The 17,536-nt window shown below is 51.8% G+C and overlaps 1 protein-coding gene across 2 annotated transcripts in view; it reads right to left on the bottom strand.

Moving 5' to 3' along the window:
• CDH22 (cadherin 22) overlaps window positions 1–17,136 on the bottom strand; it is a 68,416-nt gene extending 51,280 nt beyond the window's left edge. For both annotated transcript variants that reach the window (XM_017822828.1, XM_017822829.1), the window contains exons 1-2: window positions 17,068–17,136; window positions 289–1,251 (exon numbers count right to left, since the gene is read on the bottom strand). In XM_017822828.1, the coding sequence (XP_017678317.1) occupies window positions 289–513 (225 nt within the window). In that variant the 5' untranslated portion in view covers window positions 514–1,251; window positions 17,068–17,136. The remainder of the gene's footprint in view (window positions 1–288; window positions 1,252–17,067) is intronic.
• Between the last annotated feature and the right edge of the window lie 400 nt (window positions 17,137–17,536).

Here is a 17,536-nt window from a genome sequence, read left to right as displayed (position 1 = left end):
AAAGAGATGGGGCTCCTTGCACCCACCCCCAACACCACAGGAACCCAGCACACAACTGTAAGAATATAGACATGAATTCTGGAGTGCTCCTATCATAGTCTCTGGGGGCACATTAACCTCCCCACCCCCAGCAGGGACCGGACTCCTGCCATCCCAGTCCACAGAGCACCTCTCTAACCAGGCCCCTGTGAGCACCCTTCACATAGGTCCCCTCTCTCCCCTGCACTGCCAGCATGTCTGCTCTGCCACTGTCTCTCTCAGCCCCATGGAGACACTGGGCTGGCTTACCTTCCCCACGTACAGCGGCTCCGTGCCCGTGTACTCCTCCACCACGAAGAACTGATTCCAGACCCAGCCACGCTTCACTCGCCCTCCGGCCAGCAGCGCAGGGTCCCCTGGCTGCCCTAGGCCAGGGCCCTCCACCGCCGTGTGCACGGCCCAGGACCCCAGCTCCTGGATGGCGCAGAACAGCAGCAGCATGGTCCACGAGAAGCCCTGCAGACCCTTCGCCATTGCACTCTAGGAGGATGCATGAGCAGGAGCTGTTGGACAGGCAGCTAGCATCCTTTAGGGAAGAGTAGGAGGGAAGTCCACACTAGCAGCGTGAGGCTGCCCGGTCAGTGCAGAGCATCCCCATCCCTGCTGCATGCCGTGCCCGGCAGCTGGAGCACTCCTGTCCCACCACGAGTCACATCTGTGAGGAGAGGCGTCCCGGACTGCCCACTGTCAGCGTGGGAGCAGTCAGTGCTGGTGCCTCACGGGCTGCTCCTGGGTCTCCAGAGAAGAGTCTGGCAGCTGGCATTTGTCCCCGGGGGCAGAGCTGGGCGGCTCCGTGCTCGGCTGCCGCCGGTCTCGCTGGGGAGCGGGGGATGCTCAGCCTGCTGCCCACCCCCGCGGAGGGCAGGGGACGCCGCAGCAGCGCGCGGGGCACAGGCACCCGCAACCCTCATCCACGGGAGGCGAAGGAAAGCTGTTCCGCCTGTGTTTTCACGGAGGAGTTAACAGGATGAGCTGCTGTGGCCAACGCCCCCCTGTCCCGGGGCAGCCTTGGGTTACTGTGCGAGGGGTCTGGCAGTGCAGGTGCCTGTGCCACACGTGCAGTTCACAAGGAGGCCATTTGTAACTCCCATCTTCAGGGGCACGACACCCCAGCACCCGGTGAAGGGTCCTTTGCCCAGCTGATCCCGGTCACTTCCATCCTCGCTGGCTCACGCAGGGAGGTGCAGGGTGGCCAGCAGCGTCTCCAGGAGCCTGGAAAAGGCCAAGGTGTCAGTGCCAGTGTGCAAGCAGGGCCTCATGTCCCCCCATGCTGCTCCTGCAGCCTTGGTCAGCATCCCACCCTGCCCTGCCCCACAGCAGAGCCCAGCCCCACAGGTCCTGCCAGAGCAGGAACACAGAATGGGGGTTGCAGAGCTCTCAGCACTGTGGACATCTACTCCAGCAAGGACTCAGAGACCAAGGACCCCGCTGACAAGGGTACCCCCTCACCACACAGCCCTGGCTGCTGACGGGAGCAGGGTCTGTGCCTGGAGGGGGTCATCGCTGCCCACACTGTCAGGAGATGTGCAGGAGCACCCCCAGCACTGCACAGCTGCTGTTGCCTGCGCAGGACCAGACCACACCAGTCCTGCCCTCGCAGACAAGGCTCACGCTGGGGGATGCCAGCACCTGACCATGAGAAGGGCAGGCTGTCCAGCTGCTCCTGAGAGCCTTCCCTGCAGAAGCTTTGCTGTCCTCTCACTTCTGCAGCCATGGGCGGGAGAAAAAGCATCTGTTCAAGAAATCACCACCTCGCTGACTTCAAAGGTAACAGTTTAAAAAGGGCTCCGGGGTAAGTTTGAAGGCACCTGCAGGGCACTAAAGACTGAGACATGAGGCCTTTGGCCCAGAGTACAGTACATCCAGTCAGCACCTGGGGAGAAGAGACCTGATCAGGAGATGGGGATGCAGCATCCATCTCTCCCTGCACCAACATCCTGAGCTTCCACCAGAGCTCTGCGATTCCAGCCACAGCCTGAGCTACTCATGAAACATGCACCAGTCTGCAGAACTAATCTCCTGTCAGCTGTTACTCTAAATAGGAGGGGAAAAGAGGATGACCAGAGAGGGAGATGTTCCTGAACTAGATGTCCATCTACTCCCCATAGAAAGGGAATAGGACTGTGCTCTTCACAGACCCCCCCCATGAATCTAAACAGCCCCAGCAGCCCAGAGCAGAGACAGCTCCCAAGTATTTCCCCAGCTCTTACCCACATTTGCCATTCCCCTGTGTGACTGCACCAAAAGGCCATTTCCCAAAGCATCCAGTGAGCTGCCTTGCCATTTCTGCATTCACTTGTCTGGACTAACACTTCACTGAGAACCACGAGGCACCAGTGCCAGGCATTGTTCTGCACTGCCTGTTCGTGGTTCACAGGTAGTGTGTCACACAACGTGCACAGATCTATTCACCCAAAGGGCTCACACACATTCCAGCCCATGCACAGCTAAGATAACTCACACACTGGCACTCTTTTGTCTGTATTTGTGCCTCATCTGGGTGCACACACATTTCCTCTCCATGTACACATGCTATATTCCACTCACACATGCACATCAGCTGTCACATGTGCCAGCCCTGTGCGCTTCATGCTCCAAGGAACACAGGGTCTCCAGTGTATTTTTATGTTAGCAATCATGGTGCAGAAGCACTAACATTCCTCCTCACCCCTTCTCCCTGCCAGCCCATTTGTTATTAAGACATTTCTGCACCAGCTAGGTAAGGTTGTTGGCAATGCCACGACTGTCTCCTGCAGCCAGGCCTCCCCAGGCAGAAACTCTTCCTGCTCCTGCTCCCCAAGGATGAGCTACACTTGCCAATTTGGTGAGGAGCCCTATCAGACACCACAGTATTTAATATCAGAGACTTAGGGAAATGAGGTGACTTGTAAGTGGGTGGTGGACTGAGTCATCTCTTCCCACTGTTAGAAGACTCACAGGGTAAAGTAACTTCACAGAGATGAGGGTCCCTGCTCTGGAGCAATGGAGCTGATGCCTGACTCACAACAGGCTTCAGAACAAAACACTCACAACAACAGTGCACGTACAAATGAGCTTTATCACGTTTACACAGAAGGTACATACACCAAGATACAGTGCACCACTGTCACAAACAGCATCTCTCCAAATTCTCACATCTGGGAGATTTGTGGTTATTTTGGAGTAAGTTCCGCAGACAGCAAGAGCTGTCAATAAACTGAACAGCACAAGCTCTGCCAGAGCAAGAGTTTCAGGTCAGCACCCAAGGCAAACAGTAAGTGTGGGAAGAACATATTCAGCATCTCTGCCCCGCCACTCTGCAGTATTTTTGCAGACAACACCTCCAGACGCATCCAAAGTCTGAGTACAAATGAATTGTACCTAGTAAATGCAACTGCCAGAAAAAGAACTTAAAAAGGAGTCCATTTCTCAGGACAAATACATCAGCAGAGCCTTAGGGAGAGGCAGCCACCAGCCACTCTGTCCACCCAGTACCTTCTCCTTGCCATCCAGGAGCACATCCATCCACACTGGTTTATAAAGCCCTGCCAGAAGCCTGACAAGGCAGCAGTGAGGCTGCCAGGGAGCAGTTCTGCAGCACCAAAGGCCTTCTGAACACACAGGGAGGCTGAAAGAAAGCCAGTCCAATGGTGCAGGTCCTGGCACCACGAGTAACATCAGCATCCGGGGCCCCGACCGAGCTGGCACGAAGGCAGCACATTCCCCACTGCCTGCAGCACACAGTGCTCAGGGCACACAGCTGGCAGGCAGCACCAACCCTGGCTCCCTGACCCAGCAGGAGCCACCTTCATTCTCCTCATCACACCATTTCACACCTGAGTGGCAGCTGATTTCCTCCACGACACCACCACCTGAGGCACGCACTGCAGACAGCCCTGTGCACACAGGGATGGCCCTGCTCCTTGCTCAGAAACGGGCACTGTGCCTTCCATGTCAGCCTGGCCAGAGCTGCAGCACAATCCTAAAATGTACCAATAAAACAGTAAAAGCAACAATTTAAATGCACGTACTAAGGCCAGGCAGAAAAGAGGAAGTGAGGGCAGAAGATGCTGCAGTGGGTGAGCTCCACTGGAGCTGAGTTGCTCCCTGGCTGGCGGACAAGCTGGCCCACAGTTCCCAAGGCAACTTGTTCAGCCCTGTTGCATCTGAGCACTCCACAGAGCAGCTCCTGCCACAGAGAGGAGAGTCCTGCTGAGCACCCATGGGCTGGGCTGCGTTGCTGTGGGAACCACAACCTTCTGTTTAGAGTCTCAGCTATTATGCTGCTTTTTATATTTAACTGATTTCTCCTCTTACTGCTAATGTGGTTTGCTGGTGGCTCTCTCACGGGTCCAAAGTTCAGCTACACTCAGCTGAGCTGCTTGTGTGCTCTTCCCATGGGCAGAGGTGGGGGTGGTGTAACCTCATTTGCCTCGTCCAGGTCCCAGTTTGCAAAGCCCATCTACACAACCCATGGTGACCTCCAGCCCCCCCACACCCAGAGCCACCTCAAAACACTGATCCAGAAACACACCTGTAGCCAGGCTCCTTACCACAGACCAGACCCTTCTTCTCTACCCACGAATTCTCAGCCTGTGTCTCTTCTGTCAGAGGTTCAGGCCACAGCTGAGGTCAGGGTCATGCCTCTTCTCAGTGTGCACACTCTTTTTCCAGCTATCACATCACAGACCCCTTTCAGAGGCTGTGAAGCCAAGACCCCCAAGTCCTGCTCGTGCCCTTGCAGCAGCAGGAATCAAGGCACCACAGAAAGTCCTGTGCATAGGAACCAAGATAAGCACTAAATTTATTTCCCTGTGTTATTGAAGATCTCTCACCAACAGCTGGAAGTGCCACTTCTCTCTGCCACACGTGAGCAGTGGGGCCATAAATAACCGGTGGGAGCTGCTGGTGCAGCCAGCCCAGCCTGCAGGGTCCCAGCAGGCAGCAGCACACATGCACCCACGTGGCAGGATGCCCAGGCACTCACCAAGCCAAGCAGGTTTTCATGCATAGAGTGAAGCACCAGACCCTCACACGGCCCCAGGCCCAGGGTGATGTCCCCTCTCCTGCTGCTCTGCCATCCCTGCATCCCAATTATCAGCACAACTCGCCCCCTCCCCTTCCCACAAGAGCTTGTGCAGTTTGTTGGTGTGCATTTGGCACAGCTATACTGTACATCATGTTGACAGTAGAAATTACATCCTGAGCTTATGTTTTACACTGTGCTCTGTCAGAACTCACCGCAGCCCAGTGATCAGGACAAATTGAATAGCATCCCGCCCGTGTCAATATTTATTTCATTTTAAAAATGCAGGCTGATGCAGGAGAAGGTAGGCAGGGGGAGGGGGAAGACAGGGGCAGGCAACAGCACACAAAGATAGCGCTGCCCAGTGCATCACAGTCCTGTACTACTGCTCAACACTGCTGGAGTCCCAGGGCCAGAGCAGTGATGCCCCAGGAGCCCAGGGAGAACAATCCCACCCAGAGGCCTGGGAGCAACCCAGGAGCCCATGCAGTGCTCCTCATGCCCATAGCTCTACTGGAATCGTTGGCCACACCAGCACTGTTCCTCCAAGACAAGCCCTTTTAAGTGGCAGAAAATGCAGAGCTGCCCAGCAGCTGCTGAATGATGCAACAGAGGGGAAGGAAAGCCCTCCCTCCTTGACCTCAGCCACCTGTCTAAGCCAATGTGGGCTTGAACGTTCTGCCTTGGCTCCTCACTCCTCCCAGCAGAACAGCATCACTACTGCCAGGAGCATCAGGACTGCTCTGGCTGTTCAGAACAGCCACAAGGATGCTACAAAAGCTGCTGAAGAGCAAGGCAAGAGTAAGACACCACTTGTGCCACCCTCGAGAAGGCAGAACCACAGAATGAATACTGAGCACAAGACAGGAGCTCCTGAAAGCTTGGGCTTTCTCCTGCTTTCCCACGGCAGTCGCACTCCCCAGAGGACACAAGGCTGCAGCAGGAGGGTCGCTGGTCAGAAACAACAGCTCAGCCCTCATCTCCACAGTCCTCTCACTGCTTTGAATGAGTTCAAACTGGGAGCATCCATTAACCAGTTCCAGACCTGCTACACAGCAAAGCCAAGGAAAGAGCAGCTCCCTGAGAGCTCAGAGGGTGTGCAGCAGGTCCAGCACCATCCACACGTGCCAGCTGTGTCACCACAAGGGAACAGGCCACGTGCAAGCACAAGGGCAGCTCTGGGGACACATCAGTGCCAGCTCAGTCTGCATCCATGGGCAGCCCACCTGCCTCACACCCGAGAGCGTGGGCAGCACGACAGCCCAGCCTCAGACAGACCTTGCTGGGAGTCGGGGCAGGAAAAAGCCTGCAATTACTTCAACAGCAATTCTTCTCTAGTGCTGCCTACAGTGCAGCAGCACGCAGCCTGTGACCACGTCTCCTCCTGTTAAACAGGATTCAAATCCGCTTAATGCTCCCCTTCCTGGGAAAAGGAACAGGCTGGCTACAGCACACTGCCCGTATCTGTTGTGTGCAGGTAATACAAGCATGGCAAGGCTGCTGCAAAGCTTTAAGATGGTTCATAATCTCCAGGCCTAGGGCTAAGACATGAACTCAAGCTCTCTGGAGCTCACTTTCTCTACTGGATATTGTAAGACAAGATGAGGCAGATTTTTTCCTTTTTTTTCCTTTTATAAACTTCTCCTCAAAATCTAGAGACGAGGGATGAGGCAATCTTGCCAGACATAAGATAGTGTCACCTCCAGACCAGGCAAGTGTATCACATGCAAGCTTCCAACATCCCACACGCTGCCTCCTGACAATGCACATTAGCACCACACCAAGCCTGGACCACAGCACCATGGCCAAGCACTCACCCATATCCCCACAGCTTCCCACGGCTCTTTTTAGCATCCAAGAGGCATCCCATGATTACCCCTTTGGGCTGGACAAAGGAATGGCCAGGGCATCCAGCCCTCTGCCCTACAAGGAGGGTTCTGCAGGCTTAAAACACCAGGGACCAACACCACAACCTGGCTGCTGCTCCAACATCCTCTGCTCCAGCACCCACAAACCAGTGTCTTTGGGTGGAATACATGAACACACACGGCCAATAAATCTGCAAGAGACATCAGCACTGCTGCAAGCAAAGCTGTGGGATGCCCACACACAGCAAGGTGGATTATGATCATAGTCACTGCGCTGCAAGGTCCCATCCCACAGCAGATCCCATCAGTGACACCTGAGACACAACGTTCAGATAAAGCTGGACAAGATATCAGAGCACTGGTGCCACAGAGAGCAGCTGAAAGCTAGACAGGTTTCTGTCACTGCAAACTCTGGTACCCCTGTTGCATCCCTTTACTGAAATGCATCCTGCAGAAGGCATGTCCTAATTCAGTGTCATTTCCAGAATCCCAATACATTTTGACAATCAAGTGAGAGATGGCCAGAGATGACCTGGATGGCACATTGCATCACAGTGTTACAAATGCTGGAGATCAGTGGCCAAGGGATTCAAAACTGTAGAGGCTTTTGAAATAAGATATTCAAATTACTTTTATTTTTACTTACACAGTGAAAGGGTTGTGTAACCAGCTGCTGGATGAGCACATCCCAAGTGCAGGTCCGGACTGTGCAAAGCAATGTTTGGTTGCAATCTGCCTTTCAGCAAGTCTTCAGCCCTGATAAAGAGCACAGAAGACAGGCAGGCAACGATAAAATCAAGTTCTCTCACTAATGTCACCCTAGCCTCAGCTCTGACAACAGGGCAGAAAGCCCATTATCCATAGTAAAAGTTTAGTCATACTTTTTCTTGAAGTAAATCTCTGGATTTCCTCCTTCTACTTCCTTAGAATTATTCTCCCAGCAAGGAACATTTTCATCTGCCTTTCTTCTCAGATAAACTTGCACACAGTCCAGAAAAGTTGTTCTTGCAGAGGAATATATATCTATGCAATGCTCAGGACTGTATGACTAAACACGCATCTTGCCCCTTCTTTTTAAGTTGCTCTAAGTATAATATTGTCCCCTTTAATGCTGCCTTGAAAAATTCTAATAGAAAGAGTGAGACTAGAGCAGGAGTTATTCACAACCTTTTGACTTCTCATGTTCAGTCACTTTCTGCTATCAGACACACAGGGAGGAACAGCGTTTGTTAAAGCTCTCACACAAGCATTGTTTGGAAAGAAGTACTTTCAAAGTTCAGGATTTTTTTTTTTTCCTCCAAATCTTCTCTGGTCCAAGTTTCAAAGAAATTTTAATTGCAAAGAAAATCCTCAATGCTTGCCCTAGGGAAGAGGGTTTTACAGCCATAACGGTCTCGCTCTGCAGCAATTCTTTTCCAAATATGGAATTTTCATGCCTTGTCTACGTGAATACAATACTTTTAATTCGTCTTTAAAAACAATCTCTGAGAGGAGGTGGAGGCAGCCATCACAGCATCTCTGTCACAACTGCTGGGATGGACAGAGTTCCTCCTGCTGCGGACAGAAAGCTCCGGAGCTCAGAGCAAGTCTTTAATTTTAGGATCTGGACAGATAGCCACATCTGAAAGTCACCTTCTAAACACCCTGCAGAGAGTCAGAAGTTGCATTCCCAAAAGATTCACATCTTCTGTGCCTAAGCACCTCCTGAGGAGCCAGGAGTGCTCCCACAGAGCAGGGCAGACAACTCCTCACAAGCCTCCACTGCCGGGGCTGCACCCCGTGGACACACAGGGAGCACCATCACTCCCCTCCTGCCAGCTCTGAACAGCAGAAGCGACAAGAAAGGAAAGGCATGAGTCCAAAACAGGGCAAGTGGAATCAAAGCTGATGGCCCAGACAACAGGGCTTTTGGACAGGAGTTAAAGGACGACGTAAAATAAAAAAGCACAAAATGGAATTCTTCCACTTCGACAAATGTGGAGGGAATTGGGTTCTTTTAAGCCAGTGTTTGGCAGATGCATGAATTATTTATCATTCAATATTGTGTGATTAAATGGAAAATTGAAGATGTTCACAGCTTTGTCTGCAACTTTCCACCTCTCGTGAAAGTCTCCCCAAATTCCTATAGAGAATAACAAGTGGATATTATACTGAGCCATAAAGGTTCAAAGAAACCTCCTTCAGTTGGCTTCTAAGAGTTCAAGGTCATGTTCAGACTCAGTCCTCTGGTGAAATAAATACTGTGGCAGGCAAATGCCACTTTCAGGTAGGTCTCTTGCTGTTACTCACTCTTCTTCCATACACATCTTAATCCTCTTAGCAATTCTGTCCTTGGAAATCCCTCAGTCTTCTTGACAGGAGACATGCAACTCCCCTTTATGGAAAGTACAAGACCAAGGAAGTTCCTTTCCGTGCCATCACACTGTCATTCTGCAACTCAAACTCCCCTGATGAAGCAGGGAAGTCACAAGGGAGGACAAGGGAGCAACAAAAAAACAGGACCAGACCTGTGGGGCTGCACCACAGGTGTCACACCTACAGTTTGCACAGCACTTTTGTCCTGTGTAACAAGATGATCCAGTTTGCACAGCCCAGATTAGAAGGAGGCACCCAATTTTCTCTTGCAGATACCTTGGGCCAAAGGCACCTGAAGAGATAAGTGGCTTCCCCAGCACCTCAGGATGAGCCTGCAGCAATAAACAGCTGTCAGAAAGGTGGAAGAATGAAAGTAATTAGTCTAATGCCAATTTCAGCCTGATCTTTCACACTTAAGAAAACTGTTACAATGATTTTCTTATTTTCAGATGAGCTCATTAAACAAAAATTAGAAACGAGATAGTATAATGGGCAAGAAAATTATTTCTGCAGCATCCTGCTAAAAATCCAACACTACTTTGTCTACACTGAGGCTTTTCTGGCATGTGGAAGAAGAGGCTCCAGGTCCAAACCTTCCTGCTCTACAGGAATTTCTGAGCAAACACACTGGGAAGAAAGGAAGTAATCTGGGTACCACAGGAATTCAGGAAGCTGAAGTGGAACATTGCACATCCTCATCCCCCAAACAGGAAGCAAACACGCTTTGCTAAGTCACAGCATCACACAGAACAGTCCACCACAGCTGGCAGAAACCTCTGTCAGCTGAGTCTCCTACACAGAGGGTACATTTTGGCCAAGTCTGTTTGAAAGTCAACACCTCCAAGAGCAGCACAGCAAGGAATGGGCACCTGCACACCCCTGGAGGCTGTCGAGGTGATCAGAGCCCTGCCAGGTCCCTCCCTGGGTCCCTCAGGATGCGTGTGGAGCAGAGCCAGGTCATCAGCGAGGTGTTCTTGAGAACAGTCCCACAGGAGCCTCTGGATGCTCACCCTGGTAGAGACTCATTCAAAGCAAAGCCCACCTCCCCCTCACAAAGTACAACCAGGATGGACTGGCCCCTCCTGCTGGGCCAGGGACTGACACTCTGGAGCAGAGGGGGCCAGGAATCCTCCAAGCAGAGCATTTGCCAGCGAGCTGCAGAGAACAGCCTGCTCCAGCCCACAGCAGACTAAAAGACTGTGACCTCCTTGTAAGCAACTTGCAGACAACAGCAACAGGCTAAATTTTGCATTCAGCCATTAATGATAGATGCATTATTTATTTGGAATCATTTGCTTCATCCTACTAATCACATCACCACCACCAGCAGCTCCTGACGGCGCACAGCACTCGGAGTCGTGTCCCAGGAGTCAGTCGCTGCCCAGGGCAACAGGCACAGCGGCTCCACGGCCTCGGGGCTACTCCACACCCCCAGGAAAAACATGCAGGTTTTGCCAAAAGCTGCTCACTGCCCTGCAAGTACCACAAGTCACGTATCCTCTGGTGGCCAACATCTGGCACTCCTGGCACTCTGCCCGACGTCCAGAGGGAGCTGCTGAAACCAGCTCCTGCTCCCAGGGGCTCTACTGCAGGTTCAGAAGAAACCAGCACCGCTGTCACACTCCTCCTGCCCTGAGCCCAGTCTCCTGTTGTGGTTTAACTGGTAAAGGACGAGGTAACCACCACGAGTTCGTGTCAAATTCATGGGTCAGGTCAACGGCCCAGCACCTGGGTCCCACCAAGCAGCCCTCCCTGGTGGTGCCAGGACTAATAGCCCCGTAAAGAGAACCCTCACAGAACCTGACCTCCCCCAGTGCAGAGCAGCCCTTCCTCCCCTCTGTGCCATGGCACAGAACATCCCAACTCTGCCCTTCCAGGCACTCCTGTACCACCACTGTGCAGGCAAATCCACACAGCAGAGAGCAGAGACCCCCTTCTCCAGAAGAACCAGTCCCTCAAGAAGGGACCAAGACAGGATGGGAGCCCCAGAGGCTGAGATGGAGAGGTTGCCTGACCCGGGGCGCTGCGTGGCCAAACAGCCACACACAGCTCTACTACAGACAAAGCTTCACTTGCATGCAAGGGAAGCAGCATTTTAGCATCCTGCCTGGTAGAATCAAATTTTTATATCCTTCCATGCCCAGTAAATTCTGTTCACAAAGACCAAGGAAAAAAAGGAAGTAAGAGCCTTTATAAATGCTGGAAGAGCAGGGAGCTCACACCAGCTCCCAGCCCAGCGTAGCTCTGGGATTATCTAGGCAATAGTTTATTTTTCTCTCCAGTATCATTTTCCCAGCTTGATCTCTACTGTCGCAGTATGATGGTTTCACCCCATTAGCCTTGCTTAAAAAAGTGATCCCAGGACTGTGAGTGTTATTGCCCACATAAATCAGGAGGCTTTGAATACGGAGCACCTTTAAATAAACAGCTGATGGAAGTGAAGTTCCGGGATCATTATTAATAGCTTTTCATTTCTGTGTCCGCTGTGCTGTGACATTCTTTCCCAGCAGAAAGCCTCCGCTTCCTATCCCCAGTACATCTGATCCCATGAGTCCTCCAGTCAGAATGAATGACTGTACCTTTGTGTTAATTGCATCGCCCGTTCCACAAACGGAATACTAATATTAACTAGCAGGAGGAGAAGAGTTTGCAGACCAGGAGCGGTGGGACAGTTTAAAGAGAGGCACACTGGCCCCTCTGCCTTTCCCTGGGCTAGTCCTCTCACCTTCCCTTGAGGAAAGGCAGATCCTGGCTCTTCCAACACACACCAGTAAATGCTACAACAGGTGACGAGGTCCTGCTCCATTTCTGTCCTGTTTGACATGCCCTGTACTGGACAGACAACAACTCTACCTGCTCTGCCAGCAATATCACACCTTCCCCATGCCCACTGCAAGCAGAACGATGCCACTCTCCACATTTCAAACAGCTCCTGGATAAATCCAAAGGGGGACACGCCCTTAGAGAGGCAGAGCAGCCCAGACAGTACTTACACGTGCTGTTCAAAGATTTTATCTGACCAGATCCAGTTTATTTTTCACTAGCATGACTTGTCCAGGGAGGAATCACCCTCCAGCTTCAGCTATCAGGGTCTCTCTGAGAGCTGCAGGCAGGTGCACAGCAACCCAGGGGCAGACCTAAGGGCAGGAACAGCTAACACCAGAGAAAGGCAAACCACTCCTCTCTCCCAGGGTGGTGAGCCTGGGACAGACATCTCATCAAGAGGGACCTTGGCCATCTTCTCTGTGAGCTTTGCCCTCTGCTGCCAGCACCAACATACAGGTGCTTCCAGGCGGGATTCCCAAAGTCTTCGTACACAGGGACCCAGAGTTGCCAATCCTGTTGCATCTGCAAGTGAATCATCCCCCAGGTCTGTGGCTCCAAAGAAAGACCAAGTTTCTCCTTGGGAAGGGTGCTCAGGCCCTCTGAGGCACTTTGCCCAAAGAAAGGAGGAGATGATCCTGCTGACAGCCAGTTCCAGCACAGTGACCAACATAAGTGCCTGCAAAAAGGCTCCACAGTGGCCCACATGCCCAGGAAGAGGCTGACATGGGCATTACAGCCCCTCTGCTTTTTACTGCAGAGAGACAAGAACAGAGGGTCCTGCTGCTACAGCCCATCCCCAGGCTGCTTTTACTGTTCTTGAGTCATGACCCCACACACAGGTCATGCTGCTCAAAGAGAAATCACAGGGGAAGCAAATATGCCAAAACAGCCTGTTGCTTCTGTGACCCTTGCTGTGTATAAACCAAAAGGGTTGCAGACAGCAGCAAATTCCAGGAACAGGTGATGGCTTTTGATTTTACTGCCTGCTCTTTCCCAAATCCAGTTCTCAGCAAGGAGTTGCAGGACACAGGTTAACCTACGAGAGAGCCAAAGTGGTAGCAAGCATCAGAAAACTGGAGTGTGGCTGAAAAAAGCTGAAAGAGACCACTACAGACTGGATGCACATTTCTTGGAGGACTTTAAGAGGGGAAAAAAAAAAAATTAAATGTATCTCTGGATTTCAGAGCCCTTCCCTTTCCATGATGGACCAGCACACCAGAGCCACATCCTTGTAACAAGTCAACAGGTTTCTGGATATGATTCTGCAAGCCAGATACAGTATTAACCTTCTCTCTGCAAGAAACTCTGACCACTTTGTCAGCTGAAGAAAAAAGTATTTGATTCCTCCTCCCCCCCTGCAGTGCTGTATTTGCAGATGTGGACCAGCACCCAGCAGCCACACAGGACCAAGGAAAGGAAATACAGTGGGTACCACATATGCAAAACAAGAAATGCTGCTTTCCAACCACCAGACTTCAGCATCCCATTGAAGCATCACCTCTCAGCAGAGGCCAAATGTGCAAATTGCAGTTGAAAAGGAGAATATCTCTGAAAGCTCAAAGCACGTGAACACAGCAGGCTGGAACGGAATCCCCAAGTAGCTTCACTTTAATATTACTACCAAACCAATGGCACAATGAGGAAGGGACAGACTGGGAGCTTGGGGAACAACCACTCTGCTCAGCACAACTGATAAAGGGAGATTAATCGTCCAGTTCCTCCCATCAGGCACAAGGGTTCAGGGCTTTGGTGTAAAACTCCATCAAACGAGACCAGCATTCTGACATTCCAGGATGGACAGAGGACACAGTGTGGGGTTTTGCACAGGCCTTATTTCACAATCAAGCCCTTTGCCTCTGCCACTCCTGGCAACAGAGAGACTATGAGAACCTTCTCAACCCAGCACACAGGCTTTGAAGGGTCTTTGCTCATGTATCTGCACAAAGCAGGGACCTTGGGGCCTTGTATGTAGGTTCTAATGTTATTATTATCAAAAGGAATAAAGAGGGACATGGTGAAGTAGAAGGCAGCAAAGCAGCCCAGGGAACAAAGGGAGGAAGAGAGAGAGAGAGATTACAGCAGCAACAGGGAGGACAGAAAAGCAAATGGACAAAGTGCATGTGAAAGAATAGAGCCAAGGAGATCCACATCCACGTGAGCAGGCGGGATCGTGCTGGAACACGTGAGCATGTGCATGCAAGAGAGGGTGCAGACACTCACACGGGCGGGTGCAGCCCTTTGCAGCTCCGAGTCCTTCAGCCCTGCTGCAGGTTTGCAGCCTGGCACTGCCTCCCCAGGAACACCCCCAGGCACACACAGGACCCCCATGGCCCAACTTTCTCCATCCAGTCCAACAGCCACTCGGTACTGCTGGCAGTGAAAGATCCTCACAACCAACAAAACGCATAGACACTGGCTCTGTGTGCGCTCATCAAGGCCACCCCACCTTCCCAAAGCAGTTCCACACTTGGAAAAAGGGGAGAACTGGAAGCACACACGTACAGTCACACTCCCACTTTCCTTTGTGGCTTTCTCTGCCTTTGTCACCCTCACACACCTCAACTGTTTGCATCCTGCTCTCTGTCACTACACTGCAGACCCCTGGTCACTCCGAGCTCACTCTCCCCTTGTCTCTGGGCTGCTTCGCTTCCTTCTCCACACTCCTTTCTAGCTTGTTTGATGACAGACACATTAGGACCCATTCACATCCCCCAAAGTCCCCAGCCTAGAGCCCACCACCCCCAAGCCATGCAGGCCATTGCAAAAGTGCTGAAATCCCAAATTGCACAAACATCCCCTGTGTGCTGCCACGCCAGTCTCCAGGCCCCCACTGCTCCAGATAGACACTGGACTGCCTGAAGCCAACTAGGGAGGACTGCATTGCAGACAAAATGTGTTCCTTTGTGTACTACCCTCCAAACCACCACCCTTCTCAGGCTGCTGGGCTGGCAGCAGCCTCAGGCAGAGTTTGGGCATCCAAAGCCAAGCAGTGTCCAGCCAAGAAGCCACTCTCCCCCTCGCTGGTCTCAGAGCTGTACGTGTCTTGCCACTCCCCTCTCCCATCAGACCTCTCAGTGACTTGACACCAAAACTCACACCTGAACATGCAGTCACTGTGACTCCAAAACTGAGTAACAAGACACAGCTGCCCTGAGCAGGGCCAATACCAAACTTTTGAGAGGTTCAGGACCAAGCCAGACACAAGCACTGCACCTGCACAGTTCTTGGGCCCCCGTGGTGGGTGGCACCAAGAGCATCAGTCCACGAGACAGCTTTCCTCATGTTGGTGCACAGACAGAACTCACACACAAAAACATATGAACTTATCAATCACTTCAGGCATTGGCTAGAAGAGGACAAAGAAATCTGTTGTTGCTATTTCTATATATACTGGGGAAGCACCAGATAGCACAGTGATGGACTAGATATAAAAAAGATAGGGATGAGTCTCAGTACCAGCCTTTCATTGCTCACAAGGGAAACGCACGTGCTGCCTTGTGGAAACCAGGACCAGACACTGTGTCCTACCTCTGCCTAAGCCCACCTCAGCTGCAGTTTAAAGAAAAGGCCTCCCACCATGGGGCTTCATGGTCCCTCCCTCTCATTTCTATTTCACAGCAGCTTTTCACAACCAAGGCAGTGCTTACTATGAACAACACAGGCTCAGCTGCAGGATTTTCTGCTTCTGGGACAGCCCAAGGTTTGGAAAATGCCTCCCTAGAAGCAAACTTGACTGGAGTCTGTGCCCAGGAACTGAAGGGAGATACTCAGCATGGTCACAGGTCAGACCCTGACCTGCCAGAACTCTGAAGAACTGAGGCTAATTCACATCAGCTGAGCAAGCAGCTCATTGCCTGCATCCAGCCCTGCTTCCCAAGGGTTGTTTTCCAGCACTCTGGTGTTTCTCTAGCTTCTCCCAACAAACACCATGTTCTGGCAGCATCACAGGCAGTGCTGTGCCTCTGCCCTGCACAGCCTGAGTGTGCCTTGGCCATCTGATCCACAGGACAGAAACCTCATCTCCCACTGCCCAGGTCTGATGAGGGCTCTTTGCCAAGGGCACTAAAGGGTGTTTAACTGTCCTGTAGTGGGTCTGGCTGGGAAGGAGTTAATTTGCTTCACAGCAGCTTATATGGTGCTGAGTTTCAGATTCGTGGCCAAAACAAAACCAATAACACACTAATGGTTTAGCTACTGCCAAACTGCAGTGTCAAAGCCTCCTCTGCTTCTCACTATGCCCCCAGCAAACAGACTGGGGATGCACAAGAGTTTGGGAGTGGAGAAAACCAGAGAGATGACCCAGACCAACTACAAAGCTATCTAATGACATGCTGAGCAATAAAAAGGGAGAGGAAGGAGCTTAGTGAGCCACCTTTAATTCAGGAACTGCCTTGGCATCAGTCTATCTACAGAACGCAGTGAGTGTTTGCCTTTGCATCCCTTGTCTTAATTTTTCTCTTCTTTCACTTCTCCTTCACTTATTAAATCAGTTTTACCTCAAGCTAAAAGTTTTCCTCTTCCTTTCCTTTTCCCATGCCCCACTTGGGAATGAGGGAGTAAGCAGGTGGCTGTGTGGTGCTTAACTGCTTAGCGAGGTTATTCCACAGCAGTTCCAAAACACATGGCAGCACCACTGCAGGCCAGGTTCACAGCCAGAGCAGAGGAAGTCAGACTGACCCTTTCTGAATGCATTAAATAGAAAACAGCAGCCACGGCACAGTGAGAAGCTGCCAACTCTCCTTGCACAAAGCTTTGAGCCCCTTCAGTCCCATGACACCAGCTCATATCTCCTGTCCTGGAGCAGCCAAGCACCACCCACCTCCCATCTAGTCCACTAAAACACATTAGCACTGTAGGTGCAAAACCAATTAAAGCCTCAACCGATGGTTCCAAACATCCTTCCCAGCCAGACACGGGTCTCCCATTGCACAAAAACATAAACAGCTTTTTCAGGCAAAATCCATAAATGCTCACCTGTGGTGGCTACTCCAGCCAGAGAAGGATCAGTGCTTGCACTTCACTTCATGCCTCCATCGCTTTGTGATTACCAAGGAAGGGGGGAGCAGCATCATCCACCAACACAACAGTCAGTTCTCTAGGCAGGACTTCACAGCTCCAGCTCACAAGCTCGTCTGCCTTAGCTAATCCATTGCCAAATCCTGGGCAAGGCAAGGCAAGGCAAAGCAAGGCCACGTCTACATCTGCAGGGTCAGCCACAGTCCCTGGTCACTCATCCCATGGTCCAGGGGGGCTCACAGTTGCAGACCTGGTCCACTGCATGTCTGGGGCTCATCCCTTGCCCACACCCCCAGCTGACCAAGGCACTGCCATCAGCCCCCACCACACCTGCTGTGGAGGCTGCTCCTGTCTTGCATGGCCAGGAGAAGCTGGACCAGATGAAACCCACCCAAGGGTTCACCTGAGAGGAGAACTTGGGCGTCAA

The sequence above is a fragment of the Lepidothrix coronata genome, unplaced genomic scaffold (assembly GCF_001604755.1).
Source record: "Lepidothrix coronata isolate B3197 unplaced genomic scaffold, Lepidothrix_coronata-1.0 Scaffold99, whole genome shotgun sequence".
NCBI lineage: Eukaryota > Metazoa > Chordata > Aves > Passeriformes > Pipridae > Lepidothrix > Lepidothrix coronata.
This window is presented reverse-complemented; position numbering and strand designations above follow the sequence as displayed.